General features: G+C 45.7%; 1 protein-coding gene across 1 annotated transcript in view; it reads right to left on the reverse strand.

Moving 5' to 3' along the window:
• The window catches only part of DGAT2 (diacylglycerol O-acyltransferase 2), a 67410-nt gene extending 43296 nt beyond the window's left edge, over positions 1–24114 (reverse strand). The window contains exon 1 of the mRNA XM_085623283.1: positions 23989–24114. Coding sequence (XP_085479409.1) covers positions 23989–24028 — 40 coding nt within the window. The 5' untranslated portion in view covers positions 24029–24114. The remainder of the gene's footprint in view (positions 1–23988) is intronic.
• Between the last annotated feature and the right edge of the window lie 233 nt (positions 24115–24347).

Below are 24347 nucleotides of genomic sequence, written 5' to 3' on the forward strand. Positions count from 1 at the left end.
TGGAAGGCTATTTTGTTTTGCAATAACAAATTCAGGGTACTGTTCGACTAGGTTTCTTTCTGGCAGGGACAGTTTTGAGTAAAAGGTGCCATACTGCGACTCCACAACTCAAATACTTCAAGTTAACACCACAGGCTGTGCCCTACCATGTTCCCATTAGGAAAGCTAACGCACCCTCTTTTATGGTTGGCATTGACTGGCTAGGAGCAGTGGGAACCAAAAGCTAAATCCAAGTACTGAGCCCTGTAGTAGAACAAGCCATATGTTCACTTCACTAAAATACTCAATTCCAATTGAGGATTTTTTTTAACTATATGTTTAATTAAAAATAATTTTAACATTCAAGTGGATGCTCAAGGTTTGCTCACTTAACCCGTTCATGGAAGCTGGGCGGACAGTGACCCCATCTGCTTTGCTTGAAGTAGAAAGGTTAGTTTTAATACACAAAGTAATGTTTCAAAGACATGCTCCAAGACACCTCCTGAATGTCCCCATCAGTAACAATGCAGAAAACAAATGATCAAAATGCTATTTACAATTGATCAAATGCAGACCTAAATATCTTAGAGTTGCTAACTTGTTTTGGGCTCAGATATCACATCTGCCCCACATGCCATTTTGGATTTACCCTACTCCCTACATAATGCCCTGCGGAGCTCTCCCAGGACCTACTTGCCTTACCAACATGGTAGGAGTGTCTGTCTTCAGAGACCAGATACTATTCCCCAATCCTCTTCAGTGGTGCAAAGGACATGAAAATTCACCAGAAAGCCATCTCAAGTGACAGAGGTTTTATTCTTTTCCCCAGTTAATGTTTTTTTGTAGCCAGATATTTCAATAAAGTAGTTAAAAATACATTTCCGCTAATGCTTTTTTTTTTTTTACCAAAAGCTTTGAAAAAATGCATTTGGGCAAGTCCAATGTGCTTAAAAAAAACAATTTTTGGCCATAATCAAGCAATCTTTATGCTACCACAAGCACTCCCAGAAAGTTCTTTGCATGTCCAGGGCCATCAATAAAATTCATTAATTGGAGTATATAACGCTTTGGATCTGGCTCTAGTTTCACTAGGCCCTTTGGCGAACGTCTGCCGAATGAGCAGCAACCAATGGATTGGAAAACACTTTGCACCAAGGGGAGTATAGTTTACATCATCTGAACATATCAGCCGTAGTGAAGGTGTCATGCCCGGTGCATGTAGTCAACATTAGGCTCATGCAGCAATCAACAAGACCTTCCTCTTTAGTTTCCATGGGCTTAATCACCTGCCTTGCTTCTGTTCTTACCTTGGGTGGAGCACTAGAGAAGTTAGTATATACACAATGGACAGCACACACCTCTTTGGGTGCACAGTTCTAGGGTGAGGCAGGTGTGTCTAATACTACCGCTCACCCTGCCAAGCTACAAATCACAAGCACAATCCTGAAGAACGCCAGTGAGGGTCTACCTAGACCCTCTGCAAGTCATCCTACAGGAGCACTTCTGAAATTTATCATCCTCTACCATATTTTCTGAAAGTCCATGGATTCTTCATATGCCAAACCAAATACCTCACACAAATACAACTTCAACCTCACCACGACCACTACTCCAATCAATAAAAACACAACCCATGTCTAAAAATACAAACCACCCTCAACACATCAGAGCCTCCACCTCCTGACTTCTTGATTTCTGCTAGAAGCAGAATACCCGGCTCTTTGTATAAGCACCTTGGGGATGCCAGACTTTCACACCTGCCTAAGCACCTGGACAGTGTGCAATACAAATCAATATATATCATAATATAAGCAGCTTGACATGTGGAGAGAAAATAACTTCAGGCCTGACCATCTTCACATGGTGCACCTACAATGAGATGTCCAAGTCCCCTGGAAAAGCCACCAACTTGAACCACACAAATTCAGAGTACTGGCAGTTCTTTATACAAGTCCTGCTGCTAATTTATGGACCAGCATGCTCATCACGGGGCGCTCTAGTATACAAACTGCCAATTCATATAGCTATGCCCAGCACCAACCCCATAGATACAGAAATCAGACCATGGGTCGCGATGGTTTAACATATGTGCTGCGCTTCTAATAGGGCGGTTTTCCGAGGCCTTGGCAAGTGCCACTCCCTGTCCCCAGAGTACAAATCCAGTTATAACACCAATATCTCGATTTAGGTCTGTTGACCTTGGGGCACAAATCCTTGGCCTCCACTTTGTCACTTAAGGTCAGTATGGGCAGAGTGGAAGCAGACTACAAAAGGGCCCCTGGAAACCTACAAGATTGAGTGCAGATGGACCTCGACCCTCACTCCCCAGTTTCTCAACCAAAAATAAACAAGACCAGGGTCCTTCACGCCCAACGACATCTACCAGGCAGATCGCAGAATATTGGTATATAGGCTTTGCTGGGGCGCAGGACTAGCTAATATTACTTTAAGCATGTAGGGAAAACAGTCTTAACACCATAGGCTCAAAGATTGCCAGCGAGTGTCAGAAGATGGCAAGTAATCTTGTTTTAATCCAATCATAAACGGTGTTTTTAATATGGAGTTAAGACGGCCTGGGTACAGGGGCTGCCAGAGATGAGGCTTGGCCCAACTCCTACCCCTTACATTTCGTAAGATATGAGGAATGGAGTTTTCCGGGCTTACTGGATTCTTTTTATGGCATTTGCTGCGCGGATATTCACACAATCATTTCGAATCAGCCAGTATTCTTGATGTCAACCAGGGTAAGTGAATGACGTGTCATACACCCCCTTACTATTTGTGGCATGTGGCCCTTTTGATCTGTAGTGACATTCAATGACAGCTTAGATCATATTTCAGAGGGGCATGGTCAAAGAAAATGTACCATTACTAGAGACTTCGTTCATAATCCAGGACTGAAAAAAGAAACCCTCATAGCAGTAATCTTATTGCAAAAAAAAATCTCTTTAAATACCATCCATCTGAGTAGCTGCCAAATGCCCAGAGTCCTGTGCTGCATCTTCACACAGCTTAGGACTTTAGCCAGCAGAACTTTGCATTTCAAGAGCTCTGGTGTTGGTTTTACCCTATTAAACATGGTTTAAAACACTAGAATGCAAACTGTTGCTGAAAAACAACAAGGACTGTCTGAACACGTGACATGACTTGGTGTCCCTATCTTTTTTCTGGGCTCTGTAGGGGTCGGTTGGCATGTGTGCATCCTCTGTGCATGTGTACCTATGTGTGTACCCCTTGGTTCATGCGTTGCACACAAACCAAGCCTATGTGCTTTCTCCGGGTTTGTTCCTGGCGCACAGCAGGGTCAGTCAGACCTCTGGAGCGGCTGTAAAGCAGAGTCCCTTCCATTACATAACTGCGGTGTTGCTGGGACGGGCTGCTGCTTACCATCCTACTGTGACACGCACGGCTCATAAATATTTATGACTTGCTCCAAAGTCGAAGGATGCACGGAAGCAAGTTGAAAGGGCAGTCTATAGAAGACAGCCCCGAAGAGACTGCCAAGTCCAAGGAGACTATTTACAAGTAGGGTGGCCACTGTTCCGCATTGTTTTCCTGCAACCGTGGCTCGTGTCCAGCTGCCCATAGAGGCCCCGTGGGGCACCTATTGTCCTGCATTTTGGTTCCTGGACTCTAAACCACCCCACAGAACAGGCAACTCTACTGCTTTGTGAGTCATTGGTGAAAGAGGTGCCTATGGGTGGCTGGGAGGGCGGGGCTGCAGCACAGGGGCCCATCAGGAGCACATTCAGCTTTTGAGATGCAAACACAGCCGCTTAGGGTGGTACAACAAACCGAACCGGTGGGGCGAGTATGCTTACAATAAGTCTAACCACTGGCAATCGCTCGGGGCAGCATTCCCTGCTCTAATAGGAACAGAACAGCCCAAACGTGGAGCAAGCATCCTCCCATTACCTTTTGTGTTTGATCCTGCATCCTAAGTGGCCATGGGCATGCCCAAACATGGGTCCCAAGCTCAATGTGCCACTGGAACCAAGCTGCTCCTTCCTGAAGAGCCTACATTAGGGTGAGACTGGCCTTGGATTGCTGATGTTCCAGTTCAGGGAGGGCCTGGCCTGGCAGTCTGGTCTGGACTGGACTATTCCTTTTACAGCAGGGGCAAGACGGATTGGTGTATGGCTGGGTCGAAACGGAGGTGGCATGGTGGGCAAATGAACGATGGGTTGAAGCTATGCAAGGCGATTGGTAATGGTTAGAAGTATTGTGGAGAGGTGTGGCTCACTGGTTAGAGGCGGCAGACCCGTAAGCAGAGAATCGGCCAGGGACCAGGGTTCAATTCCCGACGCGGCAGGGTCGTGGACCAGGGTCAAAACGGACTTGATAATTCTCGCCTCGGTACCTACTCTAACCAGGAACACTCGGCAACTCTGGGCATTAAGCTTGCCTCATCTCTACAACGGCCCCCCACAGATGCCGGGGATGCCCGGTTTCACCTTGGAGATACCCAGAAAGGGACCATCTCACAGGGATAGCCAGGACGGGTTCCCCAGCGGTCTACAGCGCCGGGACGCCCCGTTGCTGGGGCAGCTGTGCGCTTTACAAGTATACAACATTTACATTTACATATTGCAATCACTCCCTCCTTATCTTCTGTATTGAACGAAACCCTAAATCCCAATAGCCATGGTGATCGAATCAAAAAAAAAAAAAAAAGACTTAAAGTTAATTACCTCTACCCAGCCTTAGACCAACAGCCTCCTACATGCTACTGAGTGTATCTGGAAGGTGTAAGGTATACAAACTACACGGTAAACAGAGAACTTAAGAGTCCCATTTGCTATGTTCTTCCAATTGCCTTCATAACTGCGCCTTAATTACATATAGTGTGGGGGTACAAAAAGGCAAGTACCATCTCTCCATCCAAACTCACCATACTTCATACTCATGGATGCCCTTCCACTATGCTTCAAGTCATATTGTCCTATGTGAAGTTCATAAACTCCTGGCGAGACTTCAATCGCTAAAATATATCTCCCGTTTGGATACCATTGTAATTCATTTATATAGCACTCGCCATCCTGACAAAGCTAGTGTTTTAAGCTGTGCAGAATGAGGGACCAGAACCCAAGGTTAGTCCAGTGTTAGTTACTTTATTTATCCTAGTCCACTCAAGCAAACCATTCCATGCATTCATTCCAGTTACTTTGTGGTAGACTAAAGTTAATAGTTTGGTGTGGTCATTAGTGTGGGTGGAGGGGGGGGGGGGAGGGAGTAGGGTTGTGAGTTTATGAAGATTTTTGGTGGGATTAACTGATGAGCTAGAGGAGATTTTGTGTTAGGTTGCAGTGGTATGACAAAAATAGGAGAGGTTACGATGTTTGAAATGAGTGGTTAGCAATTTGCAGAAATACATTAATAGTCATTGAGGCAAAGATGTATGTGGCTTAGAGAGGTTGTGCTCAGCGAGGAGGCATAGCAGGGATGAAGGGAAGAAGAGGGTCAATTGAAAGGGGAAAGAAAAAACTGGACATTTGAGGTCAAGGTTAGTTTGTCCATGCAGGACTTTAAAAGACACTTGGTGATTTTTGAGACCTCATGCTTTCAGATAGGAAGCAAATCTTAGGATGCAAAACTGGAGAGAAACAGTTTGCATCTGAATATAGTGACATTCGGTACTTTGTGTAGGCACTAGAATCAGGTGAAGTTTGTCCACCGCTAGGCTACCACTAGACTTCTGCTCACAGCAGGGTCAGCTCATCAGCTCAGGTGTTGGAAGCATAACGTATACGGCTGGACACATACTGGGAAAAAGCAAGAGTTTTAGACTGAAGGAAGCAGGCACATCAAGATCAGAGCAATGTGGGAAAATATATAAGCATGTAAACCAGCATTTCGAAGGAGATTTGGCAAATGCTGAGTGGAGGCCTTATGATCCTTCTCCAGTTTGCCTCTGATAATTCTGTAGAAGAAAAGTGGGATCCCTTTGGATGCCCCTGGTTGTATCAAGGCACAAAGTGGAGGACGAAGACAGCTTCCCCAGACAGCGGAAGCGTATTGCCTGCATTCTTGTAGCTGGAAGGTGGAGATCCAGACACTGAGGAGGAAGGGGACAGGGCTTTCTATGATCGCAAGGGGCTGCTGATTAAACTTCCTGAAGCACTACCTCTTGGCAAAGGGAGGAGGGGGGCAGGATTGCCTAGGCCCAGTCTTTGGTCCTTCTTGATCACAACGAGGGCTCCCGGTTTTATGGTATTTATTTTTTCTACATCTCCGTCTGTATTTATCCATATTTATTTTTTTGCTAATTTTTTCTGTATAAATCCATTTTTATTATTTTCTGTTTGCGGTATAAATTAAGCTGCAATGCGTATTTTTCCACATTTGACTGATAAATGCATATTCATATTTGAATGAGCAAAAGGGTTCAGTGGCATACAGTGTAATAGAGTTATCTGAAAACACTTGCATTATAGAATAGCACAATTACGAGTAGATCTGCACTTAATTCAGACTAATTATGAAATCCATTGTCTTTTTTCAACTCCCCTACCTCTCAATCTGTACACCTACTGACGAACTCATAATTGACATTAAAAAAAACATCCAAAGAAGATCTATTTTCCGTATTTAAAAATAATTACAGACACGAAAAAAAATAGTTTGTATTTATCTGTAAAAATCAGTAAAACCGGAAGACTGGGAGCCCTAATCACAACCAAATGCAGAAACAAATACCTTTGTGCGTGCTCCAGAGGAGAGACCACCCTGCTGTGAGTTACACAATCACACAAATGCTGTGTCTGTAGAGTAATCAGGGAAAAATCTATCTACATTTTGGTACAGGTTGGGTCACTATGCCAGTTATTAAATGAAGACTTCAAGTGCAGGGTAAAGGAAAAGCAGGATAAAGGAAAAACGGTACAGAGTACTGTAAGGAGTTATCACAGTTGTTTAAAATGTGATACCTGTGAAATAAAACACTAAACTCCTACATACTGCCTAGTGCAAGGGCTGATAAAGCACATTTATATACTGCCCATCAACACATATGCCAAATTATGTCCTAATACAAGCCATCCATACCAGTAAAGTGTTTACTAGATAAGCCTGGCTTTAAATAAATCTTTGAATTAAGGGAGGTGTATAAGTAGCATTGTACAAATCAATACATGTAAATATATTAACTCGTTAAACATGTTACCATTTTGGTTGCAGCTGGTTAGACTGCCTGTTTTAGAAACAAAGTGGCATTTGCTCTGGGCATACACTTGGTTCCTTGGGATTTGATTTTATCACTTGCTCCTTTGTTTCACATCTTAGAAGGGACTGGGTGTTGGCTTGCCTTATTCTAATGCTGCGCACAGCTGAGGGCCTCTTCCTAAAATCCACTCATATGATCTATCCAAGCACTACACAAACAGCTTTCCATTCCCATGAACATTTGGCTGGGGAGTTGCAGGATCCGCGTCGCCATCTCCTCAGTCACATACGGTCATACTGTTCGCACGCATCCAAATCTTACAGACCAGCGTGCCTTGGGGGTAAGTGCAAGGTTAATGTTAATGATAGCAAGTAGGCAGAATAGAAGGACTTTCTTGGGGTGGATTTCCATTATGAAAATCTGGACGATTTTAATTGTAAGTGGACTATAAGACAAAGGGGAACTCCGGGATGGTTTAGAAAACCTATAGAGCAGGTCCAAACGACACCAAACGAAAGTTTGGGCTCAACTGGAGTCTAATGGAAGTCAACAGATCTTTAATTGCACATTTAACCAACTTGCCCTACTCTACCCAAATCACAGCTGAGGACGAAGTGTGGTCTGTAGTTACTACTGCTAAGGAATTGAAGAAAGAGGTGGGTCCGAAGATGCTTACCCGATTTTGGCTAAGCGAAAAAACAATGTGAAACATACAAATCAGTGAATTTACATCACAGGCAAGATGGAGTGGGCAAACCTACATAAGGCATTTAAACTGAGAATATTGAGAAAATTGGGCTCTGTTGCAGTAGCTCCCCTTTTTGTTGGCTCTTATGTAACTTTGACAGTAGAGTACTGGGTCCCTGCTGTCCAGGTTCCCAGCACTACTGTTCTTTCGCTAAAAACCATGTCCACAATTGGTACTTCTGCCGCCCCCCGTAAGTCCCTAGTAAGTGGTAACCTGGGTATCTAGGGTCTGGAGGCTGAAGAGGGACCCTGGGACCCCCTAACTAGGACTATGCCCCTGTCCCTGCAGGCAACATGCCCATGCGAGGTGAAAAAATGACCACATCGACATGGCACACTGCCTGTGTGCCATGCCAGCTAGCACTGCCTAAGATATAGGTAAGTCACCCCTCCAGCAGACCTTACCAGCCCTAAGGCAGGGTGCACTATATCCCAGGTGTGGGTATATCTGCATGAGCAGAAAAGCCTCATCAGTATTAGCGTCTACTCCTTAGTAATGTATGTGCCAGGGAAGCCATAGAGAGTAGAACAACTAGGAACTTGAAAATTCTAGTTCCACAGCACCATAATGGCTTCACTGAACCCAGGAGCGTTTGGGACCAAACAGCTCCTTGTAATAAATCCACACTGATGCCAGTGTGGGATTTATTAAAACGTATTCAGAAGGCACCTCACAGGTGCCCCATGAAATCCTGCTGACCCTGGTGTGGGCATGGACTGGTTTTAGGCAGCCTGCTACACACAGGCATGTTTCCAATGGGACCAAAAACAACGCACATCCTGGACAGAGCGGTCTTACCTCCTCCTCAGGATGGGCCTGTACTCGAAGGGTAAACTTCAAATGCCTGCCGCCTTTGTAATGCAACCACCAGCCTCTGCTGCTAGCAGCAGATGGCTGCCCCTGGTTTACACCCCCACTTTGGGTGGGAAAACTGGCAGGAAAACTTAGAAAGGCTAGGGTGTGCCCACCTTTGCCAACTCCACCCCTCTGGTGGAGGAGGCAAAGTTAAGCATACTTTTCAGTCCCTTCCATCTTCAAGATGAGTGGACCCTTCCAATCAGGGCTAGGTCATTGCCCCTCTCCCACAGGAGGGTGGCACAATTGAGGGAGTGGTCAGGTAAGGTGCCCATCAGCCCCACCTGCTCCTCCCCTCTTATGTACCTTCATTTAGTATTTAGGTGGACCCCCCCCATCTGGAAACTATCTGCTATGACCAAAGAAGCAAGAAAACGTCCCCGCAGAGAAGCCTGAAGACTGTCTTTTCCCCAGCCCTACCGGCTTGCCTCCATCTTCTGCAAACCTAGGACCGGTCTTGCAGCCAGAGGCCTCTGAAAACCCTGGGAGGACTGCTGCCTTCAAAAAAGACTCCAGTCTCCCATGGACAGCGGACCTGTCCAAGAAGAAACACGGCCAGAATCTGAGTAACTCACCTGTGCAGGGAACTCTCCCCATCAATCCGGACCTCAAGTCAGGAGTTGGCTGACCTCTCCTGATCTCCTCGGCGGTGCCTGCAGTGTGATTCCAGAGGCTCCACCCCCCACACCGGCTCAGGTAAGAAGACTTCGACATCTAAAGGCACCCCTGCACCCGAAGCCCCTGGGCCTTGGTGAGCTGAACCAACAGTGCCCTTATGACCCACCCCCACATCTCTACTTACCTCTACGGTTGTTGGTCTCCCTCCTGCAACGTCCGGTGCAACACCTGCACCCTGTTTACCAAAAGAAGAATCTCCACTACACCCAATTGCCCCTGTATGTTGAGTGCTGCGCTGTGGCGCCCTCGTGCTGGTCCCAACCCCCAAAGCTTGGCCCCTGCAACAGATTTACCTACCTGCACGCAGTGTGGCCCCAGGCACTCCGTCTCCATGGAAAAGCATTGTGCCGAATCCGATTTGGACCTCTGCACCCAGCTGCCCCTGCGCCGCTAGTGGTGAAGTTTTGGAACTCACCTGACCCTTGCTGACCTTTGGGCCCGAAAACTAGATTTGTTAGTTTGATACTTACCTATTAAACCGCAATATTGGAAAACATTGAACATATCTGAAAACTTTTGAATTGTCGATTTTCCTAAGTGAAAAGTATTTTTATTTAAAAATGTACATACCTTATTGTGAAGATCTTGGTTTTAAAGTAAAATACAAACAAAGCTTTTTATAAAATTGGTATGGGTTTTCTTCGAGTCGTGTCCATTACTGGTAAATGTTGTACAATACAGGTCTTACACTGCTCTGTGTGAGGCCTAAGGCTGCTCGCCCGCACTACCACTAACAGAGAACTTTGGGTTTTACATTGAGCCCGATACACTTGGGAAAGTCCTGGACTCTGGACAGTATAACCACCTAGCGGCAATACCATATACAGAGGTTGTGGAGCCTGATAGACTCGAACTGGGATACCCAGCTCACCAGTCAGCAGCTCTCGCCACTGACATATCCTTTGCCTAGTCATGTTACAGGGTGCAGTACCATAGGTGGCCAAAAAAGGCTCCAGAGGACACCCAGTGGCAGCCTGTGGTACTGCGCCCTCACAACACTGCTTGTTAGGTCTCGCCTGACCCAGCGCATGCGCTGGTCTGGCGAGACTTATTGAGAGGGCTCCAAAAAGTGCTACCAGGCCAGCCTAGAGCTACAGTGCATGTGGGCGCGCGCGCCGCGCTTTACCGCGATTACTTTTGCGGCCGCTTTGATGTGTGATCGTGATCACTTTCACTTTCGCGGCCGCTTTGCATAGCCAATAGGTCTCACTTTTGGGACCTTATAAGTATTTAGTTGGCTAAACACTTATAAGGTCCCAAAGGTGAGACCTATTGGCTATGCCAATGCTTGTTTTTACCTGTAGTCAGAACTGCCATTTTCACTCCTAGTGCGATGGCACCATTGCAGGTTTACTACATTAAAAATACAGTTCTTTATTTTATTATGGTGGGGAGGGCATATCACATGGGTAAAAAACATTGGCATTTATAATGCCAAATGCTCCAAATCCAACAAATGAGACATATTGCATTTCCAATGCTTATTTTTGTTTGCCCAATGGCAAGAGCTGCTGACCGAGCGTAAGGAACCAGGTTGGATTCCTGGCCTCAACTCGACATCCTACGATTCTGAGAAAATTGCTTTATCTCCTTTTGCCTTAATGCTCAAGAAAAAGTGCTCGAATACATCTACTATTTTTGAGCCGAAATGCAAAAAAAAAAAAAACTATAATTTCAGAAGAAGTCAACTGCTAATAAAATAATTGCTCTTTCTGTTAAAAATTATAAGTGCTCGCGGATGTATGCGAAGGTGTGCATGCAGCATGGACAAAGGGCCCTGCAGATGTCTGCCAAAAAATCACTAACCAGTAGAGTGCTTGCACTGCAGTACTTCTTTGCCTGAGCTGCAACCCTCCCTGCCCCAGGGTAATGACGTGGGGCCCATACAGCTAGGTTGGCCAGTCTCGGACAGCGAAGTATCCACGGCTGACCCTGGGAGCCTGCTCCTTCCTGGACTATTCATATTGTGCTACACAGTAACACGAGACTGGACTTGCACTGTGTGACCAGAGTGGAGGCTTTTCAGAAATGTTAGCCTTGTTATTCGTAAACAGTTTCCTGCTCTTGTTTTTTCAGTGCGGTTTACTTGCCAAGTTTACTCACAAAAGTGAGTTCCCAAATGCTGACATTTAGGAATAAACACGTGGGCATTGAAATCAAGTTAATTACAATATAGCCCCTTGTTTTTGTCATTGATTTTTGAATAAACGTAAAATTAAATTATTTATTTTCTAAATGGGGAGCCCCGCCCTCATCAGTAATGCTAGCAGTGCATTACTGAGGAATCCTGCGGTGTTTGTACCCTAACGAAACAGTCACTGTTTCTGAAAACAAAATATAGCTCTGGCAACGAAAATCCACAATTTTAGCACTACAAAAAATTCTCAAATACTGCACGCCAGACATCGTCTCAAACACCCCCCCGCCTCGGTTTCTCTGTACCTTGCATTCAGACCAGATCTTGAACCCCCTCGAAGCTATGGTGCCCTTTGACCCTGCTCGCTGGGTGGGAAACAAGCTTAGCAACTGTGCGAACTATAGCCACGGAGCTAATGCCAAGAGCACTGAAAACAGGCAGGCTGTCCAAGGTCAGAAGGATTCAGGGAGCCCAGAGCTGGACAAAAAGCAGATAACTCTTGCGCCAGGTCTTTCTGAGTTAACTAAGAGGCCGGTACACAAACGGAGTACGTGCATCAATCTCAGAAGGTTAAGGGCAGGCGCCATAGCTGGGATTCAAACCTGCATCTCAACAGGATGCGCACCTCGCTCCGAGGGATGCGCACCTCGCTCCGAGAGATGCGCACCTCGCTCCGAGAGATGCGCACCTCGCTCCGAGAGATGCGCACCTCGCTCCGAGGGATGCGCACCTCGCTCCGAGGGATGCGCACCTCGCTCCGAGGGATGCGCACCTCGCTCCGAGGGATCCTGCCTGCTGTGTAAGAATGTGTGTGAAATACCTTTTTCTGGCACATCCATCATCAACAGTTTCAAAAACAAGCATTAAACAAGCATTAGAAATGCAATAGGCCTTGCATTTTTTTGAGTTAGAGCTATTGGCATAGCTCAACAGCTACTGGAGCGAAATTTCCACTTTGCAGGTCCGAACAGAGCATTGCTCCGTTAAACGGCCTGTCAGCCTCAAACGATGTTGATCCAATGCACCAATAAACATCCCTTATTTCTAAATGGCACAACTACGAACAAGTGTCAATTCATGGGCATGCCAAAAGCCAATCGAGCTGATAACCAGTCTTGCAGATAGCACATGCCCGCTGCGTAGGCTCGACCTAAAAACTACAGTTTGCTGCAAGACTTCTGCCTCAATCCAAAGTGACCTCAATTCACAAAATGCCAGGAGTATATTAAAAATCATGCATTTTAAATTCCCTTAATGCGCCCCCCCCTATCTCCCCTTTTTTAGCCCTTCAGGTTCTTAATTGCATTTGAGGGTAGGGGACAGGTAGAGAATAGACATGGCAGAAAATAAACAGAGCTCTTAGCACACAAACTACTACCTGTTCCTGTCTCTGCTTCCCCTTTTACATTCCCAATCTCAAATGCTACATTGGCAAAGGAAAACTGATGCCATCACCAATCACTGGTAACTGGGGGCACCAGGACATTAGCAGACCTTAACTCAGTACCATGTGAGTACACCAGCTCCAGTGGGCAATTCCACAGTGCCGAGGTCATGTGACAACGTATAGTTGGTACCGAGAGTCAACAGCCAATTAACTGCATACCTACGCTGAGTAAAGTAGAATGTATTCTCTTCAGTTATATAAAGAAAACATGCATTCAAGGTGTATGATCCAATTGGTCCACTTCTGTGGTGGATGGTCTTTTAATGCCCAGTGAAAGCATTGGCACCTCCATCCCGCCTGATCTCCATGGCATTCCACATGGATAAGCAGTTAAGTGGACCCCATATGATGTGTGACCTTTAGCCAGTATGGACTCTAGGTCTGATTTTGGACTATAGGCTCAAACACTCTGCTGTTTGCGAGAAGAAAAACCACAGCTGAAAAAAGACAATAAGTACAGATGCTCAGCCACCGATTAGCCTAATAAATCCGAAATCCTCTATCTCTTGGCCAAGCCATCAAAAAAAAAAAAAAAAAAAAAATTAACTCAACTTCTTAGGCAAGTACTTCTTCGTGCCAAACCCTTTGGTCACAAGTTAAGTTGGCACGGGTGTTAGTCTCCCTAAGAAAACTGAGGGATGCCACCTCACATTGCACATCAATAGTTAATGGTGAAAAGGGCGACCAAATTTAGTATACCGAGCTGCTACTAAGCCATGAATTGACCTATAGCCAGCCCTCACAAGTAGTCAGTTTTTTTAATCTCTGCAATATGTAAAAGACATTGTCCTGTCCGACAGTCTTCGACGAGGACTACAATAAGTCTACTTAAGCAATCTAATATACTCACTAGTCTACGGGGAACAGCATCACTGCCTCCCCTGTCCTCAGTATTCTGGATACATTACACATGATTGTGCCATAGGGCACCGTCAGATGCCCAGAGGATTACACTACTCTATCACAGGACTCCAATTTCTCCATCTTGGTGAAGCTGTGCAGCTTCTGCCTCCCCCCCCCACCCCATCTTGGTGAAGCTGTGCAGCTTCTGCCTTCCCCCCACCCCATCTTGGTGAAGCTGTGCAGCTTCTGCCCCCCCCCCCCCCATCTTGGTGAAGCTGTGCAGCTTCTGACCTTACCTCAGTTCTGGAACTCCACCATAAACAGCCAGTGGCACTGTGGATCAAGTGGATTGCACTGAAGGGCATTACCAAGCTCCTTTCACACATTCGATGCTGTAATCCAGCCTCACCCTGCAGCATAGTGCAGAGGTCACCTTGTGGTGGAGAATGTAAAATGTTCCCAATCCATAGAGCACATTTAAGAGGGTGAGGGTGGAAGGAAGCAGATCGTGACATAAAGGTGTTTAAGTGAGCATGCACAGGGGCATCCCAGGACCAGTCATACATTTTACTTTTAATATCAGAGTACAATTACTGCCTGCACTTTATAATGCAAAACAAGTGACCGATTTTAGCCAGCCGGTCCACATGTTAGGCGCAATAGCAACAAAAGCAAAGCACCGTCACGGATGAACCAAGACTGAACTAAATTGCACCGTCACAAGGTGGTCAATGAAAACCTGCAAGTCTCTAAAAGACCATGACAGCAACCACATCAAGAATGCATCAGCGCAGCTGCAAAAAAAACTATGCAACAAAAGTAACTATGAAATATACAGGAAAGAGGCAAAACAGAAGAGTCACTGCTATAAACCAAGCTTGGAGATAGGACACTAAACAGCGGGATACTTTTAGAGCAGGGGCATAATGCAAACCCTGGAGGGAGCCCTATTCTGCTCAAGGTCAATGAATGTTGGAGACTCGGCAGGGGGGGGGGGCATCATTTTGTTTTACACCACTGTTTTAGCATATGGTCTGTGGTCCAGTTCTCATGAGAAGGGATGCAAAGACTCCTTGGATATAGGGTGGAGGGAACGGTGGGTAGACAGGATGAAGCTAAGACATACCCTGAAAGGATGAATACAGAGACAATGGAGCAAGGGTCTCGACAGACCGTCTGGGTCCTAGGAATAACCAAGTAATCTGTAGGTTAGAGATAGCTCTGAACCATATCCAAGCAGGAGGCCACAGTGCAGAATTCACCTGGATCTGAGGTAATTTGTGTGAAACAAAACGTTTTGTATTGTATCTAGCACCCGCGCAAGTCGGTGCACATGGGTCAACACATCCACCAAAAATAGTGGAGATCAAGACTTATCAGGACTTTAACTTTAAAAGTATTTTTGAACAGAAGCTAAAAATCGGCGTTTCCATGACAACAGGCTGGACGAGCTTCCAGAGAACAGCCCCCATCCCCTAAGATCAGATCATTCTCCTCGCACAGAATTGTGGAGGAGACGAGAAGGGCAGACTCCAGACTTGCATGCTCTGAAGCCGACAGCGGAGAGGAACCCCTGGATTTAAGCTCTCCCAAAGAACTAGTGATTGAATACATGCTCATCTGTGTCCACAGCAAAGAAAGCTTGATGGGTCAAATCCAACCCTAAATTTACAGTCTTCCTACCAAACTCCTCTGGAGCATACAAGTGACTAAATAAAGCATGGCCTGTAAATAAATCCCAAAAAGTAATATGATCTGCCTCAGACCAGTAACCACAGGCTAAGTAAATGGATCACATGCCAATTACAAACATCGCTTTCATGTCAGGTGAGATTACCAACCCCAGTCCTGGTTCATATGCTGTTCTCCCCTGACCCCAATTTTAAAACCAAACGCTAAAAGTATGCAAGGGACCTGGTGAGTTCATCATGCCTGACGTGGGAGACATGATAGCGTCTCTCCGCTCCATCCCTAGAAGCCAGACCCACTGGACAGGCCAGAAGCAGCCACAAGGACATGTGGGCCACCTTGGCATGCATCAGGACCTCTGTGCACTCTGCCCGATGGCACTAGATCGCCTGCAGGCCATCTGTTATTGCACTCTGATACTTGTGCAGTCATCTACAAGTGGAAAAGCAAAACTGCAAGCACAGAAATAAAAAAAGGACTCCATGATGAATAAAGATAGATGTTGAATTAACTGGCACGGGACAACAAAGATCTGTTCTAGTGAGAGCTGGCACGCACGGGCAAGGCATGCAAATTACCGTGTCTGGACAGCAATGGTCACCAACACCAAAAGCACCCCCAAAAGGCCAGGGCCAAGTAAACAGTGCCGGGGTTAAAAGAATAAGCAATGCATAATATAACTGCACAGAGTAACATCACATGAAGTGATTTCACACTCCATTTAGTCGCTCATTAAAAGGAATGGTCATTTCACGGTCCGAGAATAGGTACAATAGGTGATGTATGGATATATTAATTAAGTACGTGTAGAATGCACGTATACAATGAATGCACTCTTTATCTAGATCAGATACGCTTGGTCTTAATTCCAAGGAGAGGTTGTTTTGGAAACAAAAAACAAACATTTAAATATATGCAAACAGCATTTTGCACTTTACCACACAGCCAAGAATCGTGCATACCGCCATAGAATTCAAGATACGTTAGTCGGGAAATGCACAGGTTACTTCCGGAGCTCTGCGTTTCGTGAAATGTACAGATTTATCTCAAGCTGATGACATGTGAAGTCAAGGGCGTTTACCAATGACACATGAAAGATTTGTTCTGTTTTATCTGGGCTCTAAAATTGCCTTTTGAGTGCAGGAGAACTTTACAAAAAGAAATATACTCACATACACAAACACGTGACAAGAACATGCTGCATTTCAGCTTCACTTTTGTAAACTGCTTGCACATGTTCCACCCTTTGGGATAATCGAGTTTAGAACTAACTGAGAGTGACATATACACATGCATATATTATACTCGCACACATAGTCACACACAAACATATACTCACACAGGGTACTTTGAAATTAGAGTGAAAAAGTGCAGTTTTCACCAAGTAAATAAAAGCGCTTGGGTTAAGAGTTAATTACTTGGGCTCGTGCATTTGTTCCCAGATTGTGATTTCAAAAGCTCAAAAGGGTCAGATAAACACATTCCTAAAGAATGAGAGGGTCAAAGGTCGCAGCCCCGTCCTGATAACCTCCTGCTGGGTCATTCTCAAGTATAAGGAGGGTGCTGTCCGAGCCCTCCCCCCCGCCCCTGCTCCTCAGGCCACATTGTGTGTGTACAACAGCAAACAACAAGAGAGCTCTGGTGGGTGGGCGGAAGTGACGGCAAAATCAGACTTTAGTTGATAGTAAAAGGACACCTCCCTTCCCCCACGAGCCTCGTTAAGCCTTGGGCAAAAGGCAACAACTTTTTAAGATGGCGTGGGGGTGGGGGGTATTCCACCCCACCCCGACTTGTGCCCTGTTACAGGCGTAACTAAAGAACCCAAAACTGGACATAAGGCTCCAAAAAATATATGGGTGAATGAAATGAATAAAAAAATTATTCCGCACAAAAATATAATCCCTGTGGGCTTGAGTCCCATCTTTAACAAGCATTTACAATGCAATGGTCTCGGCATTGTTAAAGTTAGAGCTATTGGCATTGCTCATGACATTATTTTTGTTTATGTTTTTGTTTCTAAAACATTTAAAGAAACGGCATTGTTATTTACAATGTCAATAGCTTAATCTCTCTCAAGAGTGTGCTTTTCATGGCTTAAGCAATTAAGGGTAGTTTAAAACATGTGAACTACAATGCTATGCTTCACTCAGCATGTTACCTGACCAATGACGTGTCTCTTTATGAGTTTTCTGCTTTTGCATCCTGGCCTGTCCACTCTGTTGGCGCTCCTTCCAACATCTGCAGCCACCTAATTTCACAAATAGAGGACTGTACCACTGAAGTAAAGGTTAACTACTTAAATGGAGGATTGTTTTTTCAAACTAGCATAGTGCATCCATTAAGCCCTAAATATATATAAAATTATTTTATTAACGTATGTTGCCAACATGCCTTTGTATTCTCATACATTGCAGGCCCATTTTGGTTGCTGGCTACATCTGTGCAGTTCACCCATTTCGTGTGCATGCGTTACAAGAAAGGATTAACTATCTCGCTCTTTACTCGCTGGAGTCTTTCATTCTTTCTCAATCGAAGTAGCAATCTGGATTTGCCGTTGTAGGCTCATAAATTCTAAATACAGTTTTTAGAAAGTACCAAAAGGTAGAATTAAGCAACAAAAAGTAATAAACAAATGTCATCTTCTTAATTGTCTTATTAGGCCCTACCATGGAGAGACTTACTGTTTATATCCCATTTAGATGCACAAACATATTTAATGTTTTTCACTCCCAAAATACGAATATTTTTTTGCTCCATTTTGTTTATTGTTATTGACTAGTGGAGAAGGGTGTACAATTTTCCTACTTTTTAAGTAGTGTATACCGCAAATCTGTAATACAGAACGGCAGAAACCAAGACCTTAGAAACGCGTTACTAAATGGGGAAGCTTGTAGCTAAACAATTTCAAGTTTGCCTTGGGCACTCGCAGACAACGCGATAAAGGCGGAAACGCGCAAATATTTAGAGTGCACGAAAGCACTGCGTCCTCTGTGGCAAGCAGAACCAAAACAACCACCACAAAAGGGGTTACATTTATCAATCGCAAAAAATGTACTTTATAAGTAAAAGTCTCCCGTAAAAAGAGTGCAAATTAATTGTTATGCAAAGACAAATATACCACCATGTTTAAAGACAATGTGTTTCTTCAATACCACAATGGGCAACCTATTTGGCATAATATTAAGCAAAAAAAGAAATGTCATTTGAGTCAGAAATTAGGGCAGCGAGCATTTCTAAAAAACTGTATTATGCATCGGAAAGGGAAAGGCTCCAAGAGTTGTGGGTGGCATTTTTGCACAAGTCGTACCTCCACTGGATCTACCAGTGTAAACCTCTGACCTTGTGGGTCATACGCCAAAGCAATGGTTTCCCTGCACTTTTGAGGGCAGGCGAACCTCACTGACTTTTCATGCTCATGTCCAATATGTCATGCATGGAGGACATGGACTAGGAAAATATACAAAGCCCACGTGCACAGGATAGGGAGCGGATACCCTGCATATCAGGGGTCACTTGTTTGTTTCAATAACAAAAAGTGCTCCTACTTCGGGAGTTTGTTTTATCAACACAATAAATTATACCAATCAGCTCTTTACACTTAGGCCCACATGCAAACTTGAGGTGATGAGAGCGAACTCGCAGACAGTGCCTACATTAAACCTGTGGTTCCCAGTGCTCGGCACCGTCACTTAATTGTACGCACTTGTGGCAGTCTGCCACCTGGTGCCGGTATCTGTCTAATTTAAAGATGAGCACAGCAGGTATTTGTTGATTCAATATACATTAAAATGTTAATACCTGCCTCCCAGGTCATGTTTTTAGGTTAGGGGTCCTGGAATTGTCACATATGTAGGAGTGAGACAATTAGGAGTTGTGTTAGTATCGTCATTGGCAGCGATGGGAGGGGCAGTGTGTGGTGCCAGCTGCAGTGGCCTCCTGGCGAGAGCCCTGGCACTTCTTGTTTTACTAATGAAGCACCGTTGATAGCTCAATGCCCATCAGTTAATATATGTGTGTGGGCACACATCGATCGCCCACTGTACATGCCATAACTATTATGTATGATAACATGTTTTATTCAAATCAAAATGCAAAAAAAGGAACAACAAAGTGGCCAATAATAGGTTGCTTTACTTTAAAGGACTTGAGGAATAAAGGCAGGGGCTAGTGGCAGTACCATGAGTATAAAGAATTACAAAAGAAAAATCTGTTTTAATGATCCAAATACTGTTCTATCTCAGTAACAAAAACGTGGTTACTTTAAATGATGATCTTTTGCAGGCGAGTCACACTACACCAAGGATGAAAGCAAACTAAAGCATGTTCCAATCCTTGATGATTTACAAAAATAAATAGACAAAAGTGACTTATTCCAACGGGCTGAACACACTTAATAAAATAAAAAGGCATTGTTAAAGCTGCAGTGCCCTCATCAATGAAAAAAAATATTGGCTAACTGTAAAAATATTTTGTTGGTCTCAAAAAGCACACATTGTCATGGTAGTCGCCAGTACTTTGTGTCCGATTTGCTCCTTGCAAAAGGGAGGAGTGCGGTCCCTTACACTGAAGTTATCCAATGGCTTTAGTGGGCTGGCGCATTGCGCCGTGCTGTATGCTGTAGTGGGCAGAAGAAATGTGAATGACAATAACAGACCAATGGGGCAGAACGAAAGAAAATAAGCATATAATATATTTCATATTTGTAGAATTAAAAGGTCCTGGCTAATTGCAGGCTAAAAAAGCTTACATCGTAAGCCATACTAACCATATGAGTGCTTAACTAAGCTACAGTAACTAACTGTGGTAGGACTAACGTTCCAGGCACTTGCAATTGTTGAATTGGTCACACAAGCATCTCTGCTCATGGGAAAATCGGGAATGTTGACCGGACCTGAATAGGTGAAGACGATAGACGTGTCGGAATAGGAAGGAGGACACTGCTGAACTCGACGAGTCAGATCAACAAATAAATCGGGATCACAAGAATTCCCAAAACAAATACTCAACTTCACGCAAAGCACAAACACATTTTAAATCACTGCAGTGGGTTGTGAGCAGCAACAAAGCCACTGCCTTTCAAAAGTCGGATTTCAGTCTACATCTGCACTGCCTTTCAAAAGTTGGACTTCAGTCTACATCTCCCATCAAGTAAGCAGACCAGGCAGAGAGGTATGCAACATGTGATTTATACAGTATATCGGAAGCACGCCGGATCCTAGGCACTTGTGTAACTTTGAAGGATCAGGTATTGCGGGTCCTGCATTGAAGTGAATGACACTTCAGATTTTCCCTTCCTTCCCTTGTGCCACTGACAGTGATGTAACTAATATCCACATAACCACACACGCATATTTCTACATTAAAAAATCCTCCTCCAATCCGGGCTCCCACGATGACGTGCCGTATAATCCGGCCGCCTTCTCCTCATTGTGCACCGCCCCAGGCCTACGGTCCTGTGTTGCAGTCCACCCCTCTGTCTATGATGGCAGGGTAGTACTGCTCGCCACCTCCCCCTCCCCCCTTGTGGTGTCGATATGTACATTGGGGCCTCTGTCCCGGTATGCCTGATACCCTCTTCCCTCAAGGAAGGCGGGGCCTTCTCGCCCACAGGGAGTGGGAACTAGTAACTCTCCCTCCCAGCAACGGGCTCCCCCTTAGCGTCCCGCGCTCTTTCGCACTCACCGTGGTGAGTCTGAGCGGCGGCGGTAGCACGGGCTCTCCCGGGCCTCTCTGCACGGGCTGCCAGGACACCAGCGGCAGAGATAGGGCTGCCCGCAGCGGCGCCTGATTCGAAGAAGCACAAAGGAGGGGTCACGGAAGGAGGCGGGGGGGGGGGTGAGATAAATCATACGAAAAATAACCGGGGCGACGGTTAGACACACAAAACGAAGGGGGAGGGATAAACAACTTAGGGATATTAACTGGATGGTGGTCCCAAGGGAGGCAGCAAGGGGGAGGAGTCGGCGGGTATGGGAGGAAATGTTGACTATAGAGTGCATCCAAGCACAATAGTGGAAGGGAGGAGCAAGTACGTAAGGAAGGAGTCTTTGGGAGCAATACTAAAAGGAAGGCGGGGAGAACGGAGCACAGAATGAAGCCAAATAATCGGGCCAAAGCGGGCGGCGAGTCTAACAAACTGAAATGCTATTGGTAATAGGGGAGGACAGGGACCATTGAAAGTAAGAGGAGCTAACAGGGATGATGGGGAAGTCTGCACTGATCATACATTCCCGCATTTGGAAAAAGTTTAGAAGACGAATAAGTTGGAACCAGGGAAGCAACGGGGAAGCCCTGTAACAAACAAACAAAGACAAAGTAGGATAAAAAGCAACAAAACAATAACAAACATAAATTAAAAAAAACCTCACTTACCAGACAGCTCCGGGAAGCCTTCGCCTCACAGCAACCAACACAAAATGAGCTTGAAAACAGGGAAAACAAAAAAAAAAAAAAAAAACACGTCCATCGTCGGAAAAAGGGGACGGCCAGCATGATTAAGAATTTTCGCAAAAACCACGCCCCCCGATCCGAAAAGGACGGGGCATAATCGGAGTGACTGGACCTCTTCTCCAGTGGCTGGCCAGCATTTAAGAGGCCAGCCAATGGAGAACAGGAGAGAAGAGGGGCGGGTGCAAGCCCCTCTTCTTAAAGTCATTAAATCTCGCGAGCGAGACTGCGCAAGCGCAGCCATCGCTAGCCGAGACCTAAAAAGGTAGCACCTGCTGGAAAAAATGCAAAGTTGGCACAGTAGCATGTCCGCTCAAGCCGTGGCAAGAGTAAAGACAAGAGAAACTCATTTAATAGATGCGCGTCGATGCTGCCTCCGACCTTCGATTCCCTTCTCTAGGCCTGGCAGTGCTGGAAGACCCCCCTGCACATCCCTAGAACCCCCATCAATGGGAGCCTTTCTCCACGCCCTCATCCGCTTAACCATCCAGACCACAGTACAGCACGGTCCATGGGCGCAGCAGCAACAAATGCCTGGGGTAGCGGGAGTGGAACCGAGCATCCTCTGGGCCTCCTGGCGCAGTAATGTTGACCCCTTATGCCACATGTACCCCCCCCCCCCCGCCGTTTGCTGCTGTGAAGCCACCGAAGAACATGTATAAACAACAAAATAGTAAAGTGCCATCGCGGCTAGTGAATAATCTTTAAAAAACAGAAAACCACCAAAAAGGCCCATGGCCCCTAAGTTTTTTAGTCGCCCCTGCTGGCGCTATGTAGGACAAGGCTCTTCAGTCTAGGTCCCACCGCAGGCTGCATTATTTCACCAGCCACACTTACCGACTCCTCACTCAATTTATACAGGTTCTTTCTCATTCCCGCTCTTTCCTCTTTGTTTCCAGGTCCCCTGCTTTCTATTCCTCCCCCTTTTTCCTTTCTCTCCAACTATGGGTCAAAGTCGGATGAAAAATAAGTCGAGGGTGAGTGACCAGTGCTTGAAATCGAAAAATAGAAGTGCAGGTACTCTGTACCAGAGTACTTGCTTGCTTCTGAAAAGTGACGGTACTCTCCAATAAAAAGTATTATGTTTCCCTTGAGAAGTGCAGATACTCTCCTTCTCAAAATAAAGTGCCGGTACTCAGTGCCCGACAGTACCGGCCCATTTAAAGCTGCGAGAGTCCCAATAAAGAGTGCTGGTACCCTTCACTCGCAAACCATGTCCAAATTAAGCACGTCCACTGTAAGACCGTTCTGTCCCTGCTGCTGGTTCCCTAACACCTGAAAAAGGGGTAGCAGGGGCAGATTGCAGTTCCAAAGGGCAAACCGGGGCTGGGCCGGGCAACTACCCCAGTTTAAGTCCATGACACCTACTCTGCATTATAACAAATATATTTGCACTTACACGCCTCGTCAGGGGGTAATAAGCGCTATATAAATGCAATGTGATCTTCTATTTTCTTAGTTGTTGTGAACATTGGTGGCTCCCCCCACCACCATCAAAGCTTTTAACCCTTGTAAATTATTATCTGCACACAGAGCTGGTCACCGCGGTCTCGGCCTCAAGGTGCACGCCACCGCACGTCTCAAGTCTATGGCAAAACAACAGCTCCGTTACTTATTCACAGACAGCCACCAAGAGCATCCTTTGGCCACGGTCCCTTCATTTAGTTGTATTGAACTACCCACAGTCTCTTATAAAAAATATCTTTCAAAACACCCTTTAGGCTTGTGAACTTTGCAAGTGAGCGTACTGCTTCACTGACAAGAGCGCCTTGCAGAAAATAAACAAGCAGGGCGATGCAAGGTTGCCAGTCAGGAACGGACCAAAAACAGCAAAGGAGGTGGAATCACATAAATGAAATAAGAGGAAAAGAAAAAGTAACCTAATCCTATAAAATGGGATTACATCCAAAAAAGACACAGCTAATTTGCAATCGGATTACACAGTGCGGTTGTATACAGTGGAAAGAAATGGCGACATATAACAAACAGAGCAGAGTGCGTACCTCGCAGGGCTCCCGAGTACGCCGCGATGAGGGTCTTCATGGCGAGCCCCTGGCTGCTGCGATGTAGGGATGTTCATGCGAAGGAGGCGGGTAGTACTCTGTTGCCACCGGCACAGCTTTTTCCCTGGCCCAGCAGCCGACGCGTCTGCCTTTATATCAACTCTGTGGAGGAGGGGCGCACCAAACTCGGGCGGGGTACATTGGTTGGAGGGGAAGCGGTGTTCTGCCAGCTCTTTCCTGGGTTCACAGACAGTCTCTGAAGGGCACAGTTTACTTCAGCTTGGCATGGACTGTGGACGTGCGTGATGTGGAAATGCCGTCTGTGGCGCCTGGCAGCGCCTCTGCCGGACCTCAAGCGG

The sequence above is a fragment of the Triturus cristatus genome, chromosome 8, assembly GCF_964204655.1.
Source record: "Triturus cristatus chromosome 8, aTriCri1.1, whole genome shotgun sequence".
NCBI lineage: Eukaryota > Metazoa > Chordata > Amphibia > Caudata > Salamandridae > Triturus > Triturus cristatus.